Consider the following 16,002-nt stretch of genomic DNA (forward strand, 5'->3'; position numbering starts at 1 on the left):
AAGATGCTCCAAAGTTATTCAAGACTGATTCAGACAAATTTCTGTTCTGAACTGCATCCTGCAGCAAACCTTCAACCAGAGAATCTAAGAATTTTATTTACCAAAGATCAAAATTACTACTTGAAAACGATTTTTGTTTTACTACCAACAATAGCGATGCTCACAGGAGTGAAAATCAAAGCTTCTGTGGACGTCAAACCGGTGGTAGTAAAAAAAAAAAAAACTTCTTTACTTAAAGAATGAATCTTTATTTGACAGGTTATTCCAAATTAGAGTGAAAGACATTTGGAAGTAATATGATGCTTGGCTAGATGTTTCAGGGTAAGGAAGCACAATCTTCAATGGAATCTCTTGTTGACTTTCTTGTGTTTCCTAAATGTGCTCTCAAATGGCTAAAGCAGCCTTCAGTTACCATCTTTTTGAAATGCACATCTTTATAGTTTCATAAGTTACCGTTTGTATTCCAATATTACACTTTTCTCTGGCAAAGGAACTTTGAAATTGAGCTTCAGAAAATATGCATTTTCATAGAATTCTAATAAAATAACAACATTTTATAGCAAGAAGTTGAAGGAAAGCCAAGTGATGGATCTGAGCCATTTTAACTTGAACTTTTATCATGCAATTTGCAATACCTTTCGAGGCATTATTGTCTTTGCCTTTTAGTTCCAAGACAGCAGTAACAAACTAGGAGACACTTAGTCACAAATCTGAAGCCATACAAACAATAATTACACAAAAAACAGTCAACTCAGTAGGCACTGCTATGCACCATAGTACATTTTTGCATAATTTTGGGCTTCTGTTTATTTAAAAAAAAAATATTGCGCCTTTTGCTTGTTATTTGATGCAGTTCTTCCAAACTGCTTCATTCCTCCTCAAAACCAAAACCATTTCACAAATTCAAAGCAAATCAAGTAATGAGACAGATGAAAAATAGTTGGGGAAAAATCCACCCTTTTTTTTTTAAGGGGTGTGGTGGAGTGTCAGCAGTGGGGGAGATTGTGGTTGGCCTGGTCTCATTGGTGGAAAGTATCCTCGGCAGCAAAAGCCCAGACTTTTCTTGGCAGATGGGGGGGGGGGGGGGGGGGGGGTGGTGGAGTGGATATGTTCATGGATGTGATCTGAACTATCATTGGAGATATAATTTCTGTCCCCCTCCTCTCCCCCCCCGGCCAGTTATCAGAAGCAGAATGGGCACTGTCTTGCCTATAGAATTTGTTTCAAAGTTTTTAGCACCATACCAAAAACAAAAATAATTTGTTGACGATTAACTTCAGTATATTTTTAAAGAATGTTTCTTATCATCTTAAATGCCAAACCATAAATGACCATTTAAAATAACCCTTTGGCAGTGTTGGTGTGTTGGGTTGCATTGCAAGCTGCATGTGACACACACTGTGGGTCAGTCCTGCCCTCATATTGAAAACAAAGCAACACCAACAAATGTGATGTCCATGGAGATGTGAAATAAATTAGAACAAGAATGAATGAGTTTTGGATTGACTAATCAAAAGGGAGCATTGGTTGGCACTAACTTGTTTTTATTTTTAAGTGTAGTGTTTCTTTTTATCTCCAGGACCAAGTAATGTACCCTTCCTTCCTTCGACCACTTTCTTTTCCATTATTTGAGGCTGCCCAAAATGAACAATTGGTAATGCAGCATCAATTATGCCATGGCACAGAATGATGGGCTGGTCAAAGTTCTGTCTCTATCTGCTGATGGCTCATTCCAAAATATTGTGTTTTTGGGGGGGCGGGGGTGGGGTCTCACCTTTCTTGAAATATTTCAGTAAACTCTGTTATCTAACACCTTACCAATCAGAACTCTCTACAAACCGGAATTTCTGATTTCCCCCCCCCCCCCCCCCCCAAAGAATTGTCAACTGGAACCCGCACCTGTATATTATTATTTTATATTAAAATGTACTGTTGAAGATTAGAAGTAAAGCAACACTGTTCTTTACTTATGGCATATTAGTTAATGCTACAAGCATTGTCCTGTATTTTATTGGTAAATTGAACTCTCTAACTGGCATTTTTGATTAAACTCTTTCGAGTTATCAACAGTCACAGATTGCAACCCTTTCGAGTACAATCACAGTTCTTGGTTTCCAGGAGTGGGACATGAACCCACAACCTTCTGATTCAAAGGCGAGGGTGCTATGGACTGAGCCACAGCTGACACCTCCAAAGGATTTGGTTTAACTCTTTCGAGTTATCAACAGTCACAGATTGCAACTCTTTCGAGTACATTCACAGTTCTTGGTTTCCGGGAGTGGGACATGAACCCACAACCTTCTGATTTCAAAGGCGAGGGTGCTATGAACTGAGCCACAGCTGACACCTACCAGCACCACCTGCGCTAGCCTGTTAAAGATCTGACTGTTATCAAGAAAAGCATCTTTTAAATGATTGTGAAAATTCCAGAAACATCCATGATTGCTGAATGGTGGCAATGTCCAAATTGCTGCAGTTTCTACTGTGAAAGGCAGTTTTTTGTTTTTATCTCTGAGTAAAATTAATTTGCCTTCCTGTAGGCGGTTTTTGTTACTCTGTCACAGGGCAGTGGCTAGCAGGTGAAAGGTTTATTCAAGCAAAATGGAGGGGCAGAAAAAACATGGCTTAGTAACAAGGTTAGAAAATGGCATTGAAAAGCACTTATAACACCGTGAATTGTGTGCATTTTAGATGTTTTAATATATATTTTTCCAATTTTTCCCATCTTCTTGAAATTGATTTTTACAAAATCTGTGCAAACTAGAGTTAACGGTTCTTTGTGACAAATTCCATCAGCTTCTGGTTCACTGGGGAGCAAGAAATGGCAACTTCATGAAGGTTTTCCTGAAATAAGGTTGCCACCAAACTTTTTTTGGCCTGACAATCCTTTTTGATTTTTTTTTAAAAAAAAAATAATTGAACACCAGCAAATCTGTTTTTTTTTTTAAAAAAATGAAATCCATTTAATTCCTAATGTCAATTTTTAATGTTTTATTAACAGCTAGGAAAATGAGAATTCCAGTCATGAACTCCCCTCCTGCCTCAATTCTGTTTAGTTGGAAACTGGGCAAAGGTGGCAACCTTATCCTGGACATACCAAGACTCTATGTACTCCAGTTCCCCAACTTTCCTCTGTGACCACGACCTCAGTGAAGAACGATGTTTTCAGGACGCCTCCAACTGTCTCTACTCTTATGCAGGGCTTCTGTTTTTGAACCAAGGTACAGGGAATGAAAGCATTTGGTATTGAATGTTTAAAACGGACAGGATAATTCTGGTTTTCCTTACGATACTGTCTAATCGCTTTAATCAGAGCGGCAATCGTTATAAGTGCCTTTGATCCAGTAACAGATCTGTGCGTATTTCAGTGGGGTGATGCGAACTGCCACATTGTAATCCTGCTGCACCCCGTTCAGGTCCACCCACTGGTGTCCGGAAAATATACCGACAATCCTCCTTTCCCAATCCTGTTTCTCTGGCGACCACAATTTGGCATAGACGCCGGAGCCACTGGAGCCCGGCTGCGCATCACAGTGTTGGTAGATGAGATGAGGTGTCTCATTGATTATTGGACAAAATCTATACACCAGCTGTCCAGGCCTGTCACTGTCAAATCCCGAAAAATGGATTCTGTTGCCAGCTACTTGGTCTGTAGTTGGCGTGACCGTGATCTCCATGTGTGGCCTGTCATGAGGCCTCTTCAATTCCAGCAGAGCATAGTCATAGTCCATACCAAGGTCATTCTGAGATCGTATCCAACCCTTTGGCACCTGCGTGCGTTTGACACGGGTCCACCTTGTCAATAATTCTGGTGGAATTTTGGAACTTATTGTCGACTGAGTTTTGGGATTCTCTTTCAAGAACCCAACCTTCAACTTTTTTGCCCCCTTGACATAATCTTTTCCATCATGAATGCAATGTGCTGCTGTTAACACATGTCTGTCTGACACTAAGACACCTGTGCACCCAGTGGAGATTTTCACTGTTGCAGAAAATGGGAAGTTGAGCAAGAATTTTTTTCCACTAATATCAAACCTGCCATCCACCCCAAAAATCTGCCGCTTACGCCGTGATCTCATGGGGGTGTACTGTTTCAAGACAAGGGTACTCGGGTCAAAGTTGGGGATGTCTACCACAGTGAGGGTTCGAGTGCCATTGGTGTAAACCGTTTCATAGGAGAGATTTTCCTTTAAATCTTCTAAGGAAGGGTGAGCTTCTCTCCACAGGCACTCTGCATTGCAGTGGGTCGTCAGTTCTAGCTTGGCTTTTGCAGAGAATTGGGGTTTGTCCAACTTCAGTGTTTCTTGAGGAAGGAAAACTGGGATCTTGTGTCTGTGCCAGGTCATACTGGGGTCTGTGGCAGATAACAGGGATTGGTTGACAAAATACAGAAGAATAATGGCTAGGATCTGTAAATGGTTCATTGTGAAGATTGAAGTCCTGCTTAAATAAAATAAGAATAGTCAGTGTTTCTTGTTGATACTGAACATGAAAATTTACATCCTTGGGTTTAAGAGTTTCTTAAAACATTGAATTCCTATATTTTACAGGAAATAAAATACCAGCATATAGTGATGCTAAAAATTAATTTTTACTTGCTTACGCTGATAAATTAGCAAATTTCTTTTTTTGATTGTTGAATCAGCAAAGATGATCCCCTAACAGAAATGTGCAACTTTTGGGCCCGATATGATGCAGCTATGCACGCAGGTTGGAGAGTTTTAATGACTATAGTTATTTTAACAAAATTGATGTATTGCATACATTTACGTAGGAACAAACCGTTTAGCCCCTTGAGCCTGTTCTGCCATTCAGAGAGATCATGGCTGATCTCTGGCCTAACTCTATATTGCTGCCTTTGCCCCACATCCGTAGATTTTTGTTATCCAAAGATGTTATCACTTTCAGTTTAAAGTTAACAATTGATCAAATGCTATTTGAAGAAGGGAGTTCCAAACTTTCTACCATCCTTTACATGAAGTGTTTCCTAATTTCACTTCAGAGGTCTGGCTCTAATTTTTTTTGACTCTGCCCCCATAGTCCCACCATTAGCAGCAGCGGCTGACCCTCGATTTGAGGATGCATCTACTCAGGGTCGTGAGTATCTGCCCTGGGTCTTCACGTGATTGAACAGGCCAATTCTTGACCCATGGATCTTTAGGCACAGGGGGCTGGATATCCCACAAGGTAGTGGGATCCAGAATGCAGGGTTTGCTTCCTTCTCTGCCACCACTCTGTCTTATCATTAAGATGTTGAGACTGTGTGTGACTCAGTATGATGCAGTTTGATGGACAAATTGTCGCCTTTTTTTAATGATTGGGAGGATCTTGCTACCGATCATTCAATGTCAATGCTGCCACCCTCCAGGAGGGCGTTAGTGTCTTTTGAAGTGTTTTCTTTGACCTCCCCTGGAATGTTGGCCATTTTGAGAGTTGAAAAAACAGGAACTGGTGGGGAGACATTTCAGCCATCTGGACACAGTGTCCAGTCCATCATAGTTGATTTTGCAGGAGTTTTGCCTGAATACTTGTGGAGCTGGCTTCAAGAAGGATACTAAGGTTTGTTTGACAGTCCCCCCCACTGAAGTTGCAGCTGAGCCATTGATAATGGGAATTTTTCTAGCATTCTTATGTGTTACTGATGCACAGTCCAGGTCTCTGTGCAGTACAGGAGTCTGGTGATGATTGCTCTGTACTCTAAGACTTTTGTTTAGTGCAGAGGTCTTTGTCAAACACTCACTGCCCTAGCTTGTAAAAGACTCAGCTGGTGCAGCTGATCCAGTGTTGGGGCTCCTTGTCAATGGTGGCCTTTTAAGGGAGCTAGCTGCCAAGATATGGGGAGTGCTCAACATATTTCAGTCTTTTCAAAATAAGGGAAGTGGAATATTTTGCTGACCAGGTGTGGGTTGATATGAGTTTTATTTTGGCAACATTCAAGGACAGGCTGAGTTTCTTGTATGCAGAATTGAAGAGATCAAGGGTGGCTTGCAAATCCAGTATAGAGTGAGTAATGACACTGCAGGCATCTGCAAGCTGATCATGTTTGTCTTTGGTGGTCAGTTTAGTTTTCACTTGGAGGCGACTAAGGTTGAGTTTTCGATCTAGGTGGTATTTAATACTGACAACAGAGGACAATTGATCTATTGAGGTGAATAGTCACTGTCAAGTTGATTGTAAATAGTATGGGGGCTATCGCACAGCCTTGCTCGACACCACCTGTCCAGATTTTGAAGGCGTCTGCCTCGGACCTCCCACTCAACACAGTTGCTGTCATTTCACCATGAAGCAATTATAAGATTGTGATGAAGTTTCTTGGAAACCCAAACCTTCTGAGTATAATCCACAGAGCATCAAGACTTTACTGAGCCAAGTACTTTGGTCAGGTTGATGAATGGAATGAAGAGTTCCTGGTGGTGTTCTTGACGTCTTTCTTGGATTTGTCTGGCAACAAACACCATGACAGAGGTCCCTTCCAAAGGAACTTAGTCTTCTAATATCCAAACTAGCAGTAATAGTTTCTCCTAATCTATCCTATCTGGTCCCTTTTAAATATCATAAGTTTTGACCAAATCATCCATTAAACATCTAAATTCCAGGGAATATAACCCTAGTTTCTTTAACCTTTCCTTGTAGCTTGACCCTTGGAGTTCTGGTATCATTCTGGTAGATCTACACTGCATTCCCTCCAAGGCAAATATATCCTTCCTAGGGTGTGGTGCCCAGAACGGGTCACAGTACTCCAAGTATGGTCTAACCAGCCTTTGTAAAGCTGAGGCATGACTTCTACCCACTTGTTTTCCATTCCTTTAGGTGAAAAAAGACAGTTTTCCATTAGCCACACCAATCCAGCAACATGGCTGACTCTTAAATGCCCTCTGAAATGGCCTAGTAAGTCATTCAATTGTATCAAAACTGCTAAAAAGGCAATAAGGATTGAAACCAGATGGACCACCTGGCATTGAGCTAGGCACTGGAAACGAGAATGGCAAACTCAAACCCTGTCGACCCTGCAAAGTCCTCCTACTAACACTGGGAGCAAGTGCCAAAATTGGGAGAGCTGTCTCTGAGAGTAGTCAAGCAACAGCCTGACAGTCATCCTCACGTGAGTCATACCTTGCAGATCATGTCCCAGACTCCACCATCACCATCCCTGGGTATGTCCTGTCCCACTGCCAGGGCAGACCCAGCAGAGGTAGCGGCACAGTGGTATACAATTGCAAGGGGGGATTGCCCTCTGAGTCCTCAACATCAACTCCAGACCCCATGAAGTCTCATCAGGTCAAACATGGGCAAGGAAACTCGCTGATTACCACAAACTGCTCCCCCTTCTCCATGTTGAACACCACTTGGAGGAAGCACTGAGGGTGGCTGGGGCAAAGAATGTACTTTGGGTGGGGGACTTCAATGTCCATCACCAAAAGTGGCTCAGTAGCACCACCACAGACCGAGCTGGCCGAGTCCTTAAAAACCTAGACTGGTTCCTTCACTACTTGCCTCAAACATTGAAGGAAAAACATTCTTGACCTCATCCTCACCAACCTGACTGCCGCACATGCATATGTCCATGACGGTATCGATAGCAGTGACCACTGCACAGTCGTTGTGGAGACGAAGTCCTGTCTTCACACTGCGGATGCCCTCCCCGTTGTGTAGCACTACCACAGTGGTAAATGGGATAGATATCGAACAGATATAGCAACTCCAGGTTGGGCATCCATGAGGTGGTGTGGGCCATCAGCAGCAGCAGAATTGTACTCCACCACAACATGTAACCTCATGGCCTGGCATATCCCCCACTTGACTATTACCACCAAGCCAGAAAATCAACCCTGGTTTAATGAAGAGTGTAGGAGGACATGCCAGGAACAGCACCAGGCATATCTAAAAATGAGGTCTCAACCCAGTGAAGCTACAATGCAGGACTACTTGCTTGCCAAACAGCATAAGCAGCAAGTGATAGACAGAGCTAAGTTATCCCACAACAATGGATCAGATCTAAGCTCTGCAGTTCTGCCACATCCAGTCGTGAATGGTGGTGGACAATTTAAACAACTCATTGGAGGACGAGGCTTCACAAATATCCTCATCCTCAATAATGGGGGAACCCAGCACATCAATGCAAAAGATAAGGCTGAAGCATTTTCAACAATCTTCAGCCAGAAGTGCCGAGTGGATGATCCATCTCGGCCTCCTCTGGAGGTCAGCAGCATCACAGATGCCAGTCTTCAGCCAATTTGATTCACTCCACGTGATATCAAGAAATGGCTGAAGGCACTGGATACTGCAAAGGCTATGGCCCCTGACAATATTCCAGCAATAGTACTGAGGACTTGTGCTCCAAAACATGACACCCCCTTAGCAAAGCTGTCCCAGTCCAGCTACAACACTGGCATCAATCTGGCAATGTGGAAAATTGCCCAGGTATGTCCTGTCCGCAAAAAGCCAAACAAATCCAACCCAGCCAATTACTGCTCCATCAGCATACTCTTGATCATCAGTAAAGCAATGGAAGGGGTCATCAACTGCGCTATCAAGCACCACTTGCTTAGCAATAACCTGCTCACTGACGCCCAGTTTGGGTACTGCCAGGGTCACTCAGCTCCTGACTTCATTACAGCCTTAGTTCAAACAAAAAATGACACGAGCTGAATTCCTGAGGTGAGCTGGGTGTGACTATCCTTGACATCAAGGCAGCATTTGACTGAGTGTGGCATCAAGGAGCCCTAGCAAAAATGGGAATCGGGATGAAAAGTCTCTGCTGGTTGGAGTCATACCTGGCACAAAGGAAGATGGTTGTGGTTGTTGGAGGTCAATCACCTCCGTTCCAGGACATCACTGCAAGAGTTCCTCAGGGTAGTGTCCTCGGTCCAACCATCTTCAGCAGCTTCAGCAACATGCCACCTTCCTTCCATCATAAGGTCAGAAGTGGGGATGTTCACAGATTGCTCAATATTCTGCACCATTCGTGACTCCTCAGATACTGAAGCAGTCCATGTCCAAATGTAGCAAGACCTGGACAATATCTAGACTTGGGCTGACAAGTGGCAAGTAACATTCGCGCCACACAAGTGCAAGATAATGGCCATCTCCAACAAGAGAGAATCCAACCATCGGCCCTTGATATTCAATGGCATTACTATCACTGAATCCCCCACTATCAACATCCTGGCGGTTACCATTGACTGGAAACAGAACTGGACTAATCTTATAAATACTGTGGCTACAAGAGCAGGTCAGAGGCTAGGAATCCTATGGTGAGTAACTCACCTCCTGACTCCCCAAAGCCTGTGCACCATCTACAAAACACATGTCAGAGGTATGTTTGAATACTCCACTTGCCTGGATGAGTGCAGCTCTAACAACACTCGAAGCTTGATACCATTGAAGACACAGTAGCTCACTTGATTGGCACCCCTTTCACACTCCCTCCATCACCGACACACAATCGCAGCAGTGTGTACCATCTACAAGATTCTCTGCAGGAACTCACCAAGCCTCCTTAGTAGTGGTTGTGTGTTTGGAAGGTGCTGTCTATCTGGAAGGGCTGCAGACACATGGGAACACCACCACCTGGATGTTACCATCCTGACTTGGAAATATATCACCATTCCTTCCCTGTTGCTGGGTCAAAATCCTGGAACTTCCCCCCTATCAGAACTTTGGGTGTACCTACACCACATGGACTGCAGCAGTTCAAGAAGGCAGCTCACCTTCTCGAGGGCAATTAGGGACAGGTATTAAATGTTGGCCTAGCCAGTGACACCCACACCCCATGAATGATTTTTTTTTAAAGCACAAAGCGCACAGTTAAACTTTAGCATGAAATATTTCACATTCAGATTTTCTTTAAAAATATTAGTTCCATTCAATGATAGATATGCTACTTATGAGCAATTTTACTACTATAAATGCATTTTACTGCTAAAATAATTTGACACTATTTGATGATCGCTGGAACTTGTACTATATTACAAACTGCCATGAAGATCAATACAAATAGTGTGAATTATATAAATAACTTGATTGCATTTCTATGAGGTACTGATTTTCTTGAGGTTTAGTAATGTTCAAAGTACAGAAAAACATTGTTAACTGGTTTCTGTGTTTATCTTCTTTAAACTTTAATGTTGTCACTGATTTTCTTTCATTACTGATAAAATTGAAGCCCCTTGACCTAGGTTTTTTTAAATTGGCAATGAAACTGTTGTAGGTCCTCAGTGGCTGATGCAATACTTTTATGATACAAACTGAAAACTGATTTACAGGGAAATGTGAGAATACGTCTCGAAATTACTGTTGCTAATGTTAGTGAATTAACATTTAATGATTGTATGAACCAGTTTATTCTAAAAGGGCTAATACCCTTTAAATAACAAACATAGGAATACTGTCAGCCTTCAATGCTATTCCTGCAATCTGAAGTGAATGTTCATTCTTCTCCTTTAATATCCTGTTGTTGTAATGTGTTTGGTTTCCTGCAGATGGAAGTAAAGCTCTGGGAGAGAGCCTGATACTATACAGTGCAAATGCAGCTCTTTCCCATGAAACAAAAATAGAACATTTTTCTGTCAATCAAACTAATCCATTTTGCTTACAGGCATTTGGCTGCTGCTTAAGTGCCAAACTAAACTTTTTTTTAGTAGTCATCCCAAACGGACAGTGGTACTTCATTGTGATGGGATCCTATGGTGGCTACGCAGGAATTTATTTTGTCCATCACCACCTAATGTTTTAAGGGGATACTCATAACAAAAACAGTAGCAAATGCAAAGACTATATAGGGACAAGGTTTTACCCAACAGTTTTTAAAATAATTTATGAAAGGGCAGTGAGATCCTTGCCAACTTAACACTGGCAGCCGTAATATTGCATATGTCCTAATATACTGACATTTCAATCATGTTTGCCTTTTTATTTAAGTATTTTGCTAAGGTTGGTGTGACTCATCATTTTTGCAGTTTAAAAGTATGGTTTATGGATCCAATTTTTAAAAAACATTGTAGCCTAATAATTTCAACTCATCCCTGAAAAACCACTCGCTGATAAGGCAAACTCTGCTACAGACACTCACTGACTTGGATTTTCCAATTGGGAGACATATATCTCCAGAGGGTGGGATGCACTTGGTAGAGATGTCTCCTGATCCTCTCCAAATTTCTGGTCCTGGAGTTACCTGCATTTAGAAGATGGGATCCTTGTCCTTGTTGGAAAGTTGCACTATACTTGGCATGGAACCTTACCTTTACTTAGAGATAGAGACTTTCTAATTGGGCCTCTGATCTGGCATTGGTCAGGTGCTGCATGATGAGCATATTTGAGTGTCAGCAGCACACCTGCTCTTTTTTTTTTTGCTTCTTTTCCGGCCCTATCACCATTCCCTTTGGCCATGTGAGACTAACTCTTCTGTCTTTCAATCTCTTTCACCCCATCACAGACCGACCTTGTCACACCCACCCCTTGCTCAAAGACATATTACACTTCTAATTTATTTCCCAGTTCTGACAAAAGGTCACAGACCTGAAACGTTAACTCCCTTTCTCTCTCTCTCTCCACAGATGCTGCTGAGTATTTTCAGCATTTTCTGTTTTTATTTCAGATTTTCAGCATCCACATGATTCTGCTTTTGCCCAAAAACAAGAAGTTTGGTGATGGCTTCAAAATGATATTATCAATCCTAGTCCAGAGCCATTTATATGCATTTCTAGAAACTGCACACTCTAGCAGCCCTGGACACCTGTTTTCTAGGCTGGGCAAATGAGATTGCCAAACTGATGCAAACACCAGGAAAATTGTACAGATGTCTGTGCAATATCATTTCATTATAATTAACCAAAAGCCACGAGCATTTCTAATGGCTTTACAAAACCTGATCAGGAAATTGGATTGGCACTGAATGGATGGAAATTTGGTGCAACGAATCCCCCTCTCGTTTCTAATTAGTTAATCTTTCATAACTGATCATGATCTGAATCGTTTTAATCCTGGCTCCAGAACAGTTACTCACTTATTTTAATTTGAATATGATTCTTCACCCTGTAGAACCGCTAATGCTGTAGCAAAGAGATTTTCCCCAATGGGTGCTTCAGATGTACTGGAAATTGCACCAGTGCCTGCTCAAATATTTACAGGAGCCCAATCCCAAGAGGTTAGGGGCACCCAAGATTGGCAGATATGAGCTATGCTTTTCCAAGCTTAATGCAATCAGTTTGATTGGACATATTTCAAAAGATGTCTGCCCACCTGGTTCTGTTTCTCCCCTCATTAGCCTCTCTATAGCAAAAAATAATTGATACTAGCTTTGAAATTCATGCTGAAGCATTAATTCAAATAATTTTGAAAAAAAGCAAATGGATGCATAAGTTCTAAGCTCTATATTTTCAATGAATTGGAATGTTAGTAGGTCCTATCCCAGTTTTTGCCTTTGCTAGCCCTTTCCCAAACTACTCTGAAGCAGCTGAAGGTGTGCAGGGGCTAGTGGGGGAAGATTTGACATAAGACCCATTATTCTTCACCACTTGCCTCTTTTTAGACCTGCAGTTTCATACATGTTACATTCACCATCTTTAAACTTGCCATCGCTGGAGAAGAATGGGTTGGGCAATTACACAATTCATTAGAATTCCTAGCAGGTCCCCCTCTACCCACCCAGGACACTGTATGCCTGCACAAAGTTGGCCACCTAGTACTGTCAGGTTGTGGAAACTGGCTGTGGATCAGTTGCCAAATGGCTACAAGCCTCTCTGGAAATGTCAAATTTTATTGAAACCAATCCCTCTTTATTTGTACCTGCAATCACTTCTACCCAGTGACTTGCCTTCACCAATAATTTCCTGCTCATCCATCATCATCCTGGGGGTTACAATTGACCAGAAACTGAACTGGACCACAAGAGCAAGTTAGAGGCTGGGAATTCTACAGTGAAAAACTCACCCCCAGTTATGGACAGTTGGGGGGGGGGGGTTTAAATAGCCCTGATTTCTCCTCTCTCCACCTGCCTATAAACAGTAAAGTGTTTTGATTTTGATTTCCCCCTTTATAAGCGGTGGCACATTTCCCAACCCCTCAGTTTTGAAGTGATCCAATTTCTATTAATAACCCCACAGCAAACTCAAGATAGGGTGAACTCAGAGGGGTAGTTTATTTGCACACACTCAAAATGCAAGAGTTCCAGAGAGAGTCGGGGGTTTAAAAAATAACAGGTGCGAGTACAGGGTGAGAGTTGATTGTGTTTACTTAAGTTCCAATTTCAGTGCAGTAAATAAATAATTTGAGGCATGGCAGGGCTGCTCATACCCATTGGGTGCTCGTCCTGCACCATGTGGGGACCCCAGGATGCTACCCATGTCCTGGACAACTACATGTGCAGAAAGTGCCACCAAATGGAAAAACTCAAGCGCCGTATCTTGGAACTCGAGCAGCCGGTGTCACTGAGGAGCATTCGCAAGGATGAGAGCTACATGGATAGCACGTTTCAACAGGTAGTCATCCCGCAGCTTATGAAAGAGCAGGCAGCAAAGGACTGGGTGGCTGTCAGGCAGACCAGGCAGGTAAAGCAGAAGACCCCCTGAGGACACCCTACTTTCTAACAGGTACTCAGAACTGAGTACCAATGAGGGAAGAGGGTTCTTCTGGAGAGAGTGGCAAGAGTCATGACCGGAGTACCATGGGTGGCTCAGCTGTGCAGGGAGGGAGGAGAAAAGAGGAGAGCAATAGTGGTAGGCAATTCTATAGTTAGGGGAACAGATGGGCGCTTCTGTGGTCACAGACGTGATTCCAGGATGGTATGTTGCCTCCCTGGTTCAAGGGTCATAAATATCACCAAGTGGCTTCAGAGAATTCTTGAGGGTGTACAGCCAGAGATCATGGTTCACATTGGTACCAACGATATAAGTAGAAAAAGGGTCCTGCAGGCTAAATTCAGGGAGTTAAAGAGATTAGCAAGCAGGACCTCAAAAGTAGTAATCTCTAGATTACTTTCAAGGCCATGTGCTAGTGAGTACGGAAATAGGCGAATACACTAGATGAATGCGTGGCTGGAGAGAGGGTGCAGGAGGGAGGGTTTCAGATTTTAGGGGCATTGGGATTAGTTCTGGGGAAAGTGGGATCAGTACAAGCCGGACGGTCTACACCTTAATAGGGCTGGGACGAATGTCCTTACAGGGGGATTTGCTAGTGTTATTGGGGAAGGTTTAAACTAGATTAGCAAGGGAATGGGAACCTGAGGGCAGATTCAGATAGGACAAATTCAGAGCAGGGAGCGAGAGGCAGAAATTTAGTGGGTGACTCAAAGACAGAAGAAGTAAAGGAATTACAGCACAGGAATTTGGCAATTTTAAAAGGTGTTTATTTAAATGCAACGAATACAGCAAAGCCGATGAGCTGAGGACACATACATGGCAGTATGATATTGGTATAATGGAAACTTGGCTTAAAGAGGGGCAGCACCCCTGGATTTAGTGTTTTCCGGCAGGATAGGGAGGGGAGCTTAAAAAAAAAAGGTGGGGGTGTAGCATTATTGGTTAAAGAACTGATTACAGCTGTGAGGAGGGATGATATACTAAATGAATCATCAAATGAGGCCTTATGGGTTAACCTCAGAAATAAAAAGGGGGAAGCCACATTATTAGGAGTGTACTATAGACCCCCAAATAGTGAGACGGTGATCGACGAGCAAATATATAGGCAAATTTTTGAGTGCAAAAACAATAGGGCAGTAATCATTGGGGATTTCAACTACCCTAATATCAACTAGGATACATACATTGTAACAGGCACAGAGGGCACAAGAGAACTTTTTTAGCCTGCACACAAGTCTAATGAGAGGGGGTGCAATTCTAGATTTAGTTTTGGGAAATTAAGCTGGGCAAGTGCATAAAGTAGCATTGGGTGACCATTTTGGAGACAGTGACCATAATATAGTTAGATTTAGCATAATTATGGGAAAGGATAAAGAAAGAACAGGAGTAAAAGTTCTAAATTGGGAAAGACAAATTTTACAAAGCTGAGAGGTGATCTTGTGAAAATGGACTGGTTATAGCTACTTAAAGGGAAAGAAGTGACAGACCAATGGGAGGCATTCAAAAGCTTCTACAAGATTCTTCAGGCACAGTGTAGACGTGACTCCACAAAGAAAAAAGGGTGGTACTGCCAAATTTGGAGCCCCCTGGTCATCTAGAAGCATACAGGCCAAGATAAAGCAGAAAGAGCACTGATAGTCACAAAAATACCTAATGCTGTAGAAAGCCTAGGGGAGTGTAGAAAGTACAGGGGTGAAGTAATAAGGGTAATTAGGAAAGCAAAGAGGATATGAAAAAAATAATGGCAGTTAGAATCAAAGAAAACCCAGAGATATTTTACCAGTACATTAAGAGCAAGAGAATAGCAAGGAAAGGGCCTATCAGAGATGTACATTGTAACTTATGTGCTGATGCTGAATGTGGGCAGGGTTCTCAATGAGTACTTCGCCTCTGTCTTCACTAAGCAGATATTCTAATTGAAGAGGAGTGTAAAATATTAGACACAATAAGCATAGTGAGAGAGGAAGTACTGGAGGGACTGACATCCTTGAAGGTGGATAAATGGCCAGGCTTGGATGGATTGTATTCCAGGCAGTTAAAGGAAGCCTGGGAGGAAATGGCGGATGTTCTGAGGATCATTTTCCAATCCTCACTAGATACAGGTGAGGTAGCAGAGGATTGGTGGTCTGCGAACATTGTACCATTATTTAAAAAGGGTGCGAGGGATAGACCAAATAATTACAGGCTGGTCAGTCTGACTTCAGTGCTGGACAAATTATTAGATTCAATTCTGAGACCGGATAAAATGTCACTTAGAAAGGAACGGATTAATCTGGGATAGTCAGCATGGTTTTGTTAGGGGAAGTTCGTGCCTTACTAATTTAATCAAATTTTTTGAGAAAGTGACAAAGAGGATTGATGAGGGTAGTGTAGTGGATGTTGTCTACATGGATTTCAGTAAGGCATTTGACAAGGTCCCACATGA

The 16,002-nt window shown here is 42.4% G+C and overlaps 1 protein-coding gene across 2 annotated transcripts in view; it reads right to left on the minus strand.

Moving 5' to 3' along the window:
* Positions 1-2,962: 2,962 nt before the first annotated feature.
* LOC144683867 (serine protease 23-like) overlaps positions 2,963-16,002 on the minus strand; it is a 41,777-nt gene continuing 28,737 nt past the window's right edge. The window contains exon 2 of one of the 2 annotated variants that reach the window (XM_078547380.1): positions 2,963-4,440. In XM_078547380.1, the coding sequence (XP_078403506.1) occupies positions 3,306-4,424 (1,119 nt within the window). In that variant the 5' untranslated portion in view covers positions 4,425-4,440 and the 3' untranslated portion in view covers positions 2,963-3,305. Of the gene's footprint in view, positions 4,444-16,002 lie in introns of both variants that reach the window. The other variant, XM_078547381.1, reaches the window with a different exon arrangement.

Source organism: Cetorhinus maximus, chromosome 8, assembly GCF_964194155.1.
Source record: "Cetorhinus maximus chromosome 8, sCetMax3.hap1.1, whole genome shotgun sequence".
Classification (NCBI taxonomy): Eukaryota; Metazoa; Chordata; class Chondrichthyes; order Lamniformes; family Cetorhinidae; genus Cetorhinus; species Cetorhinus maximus.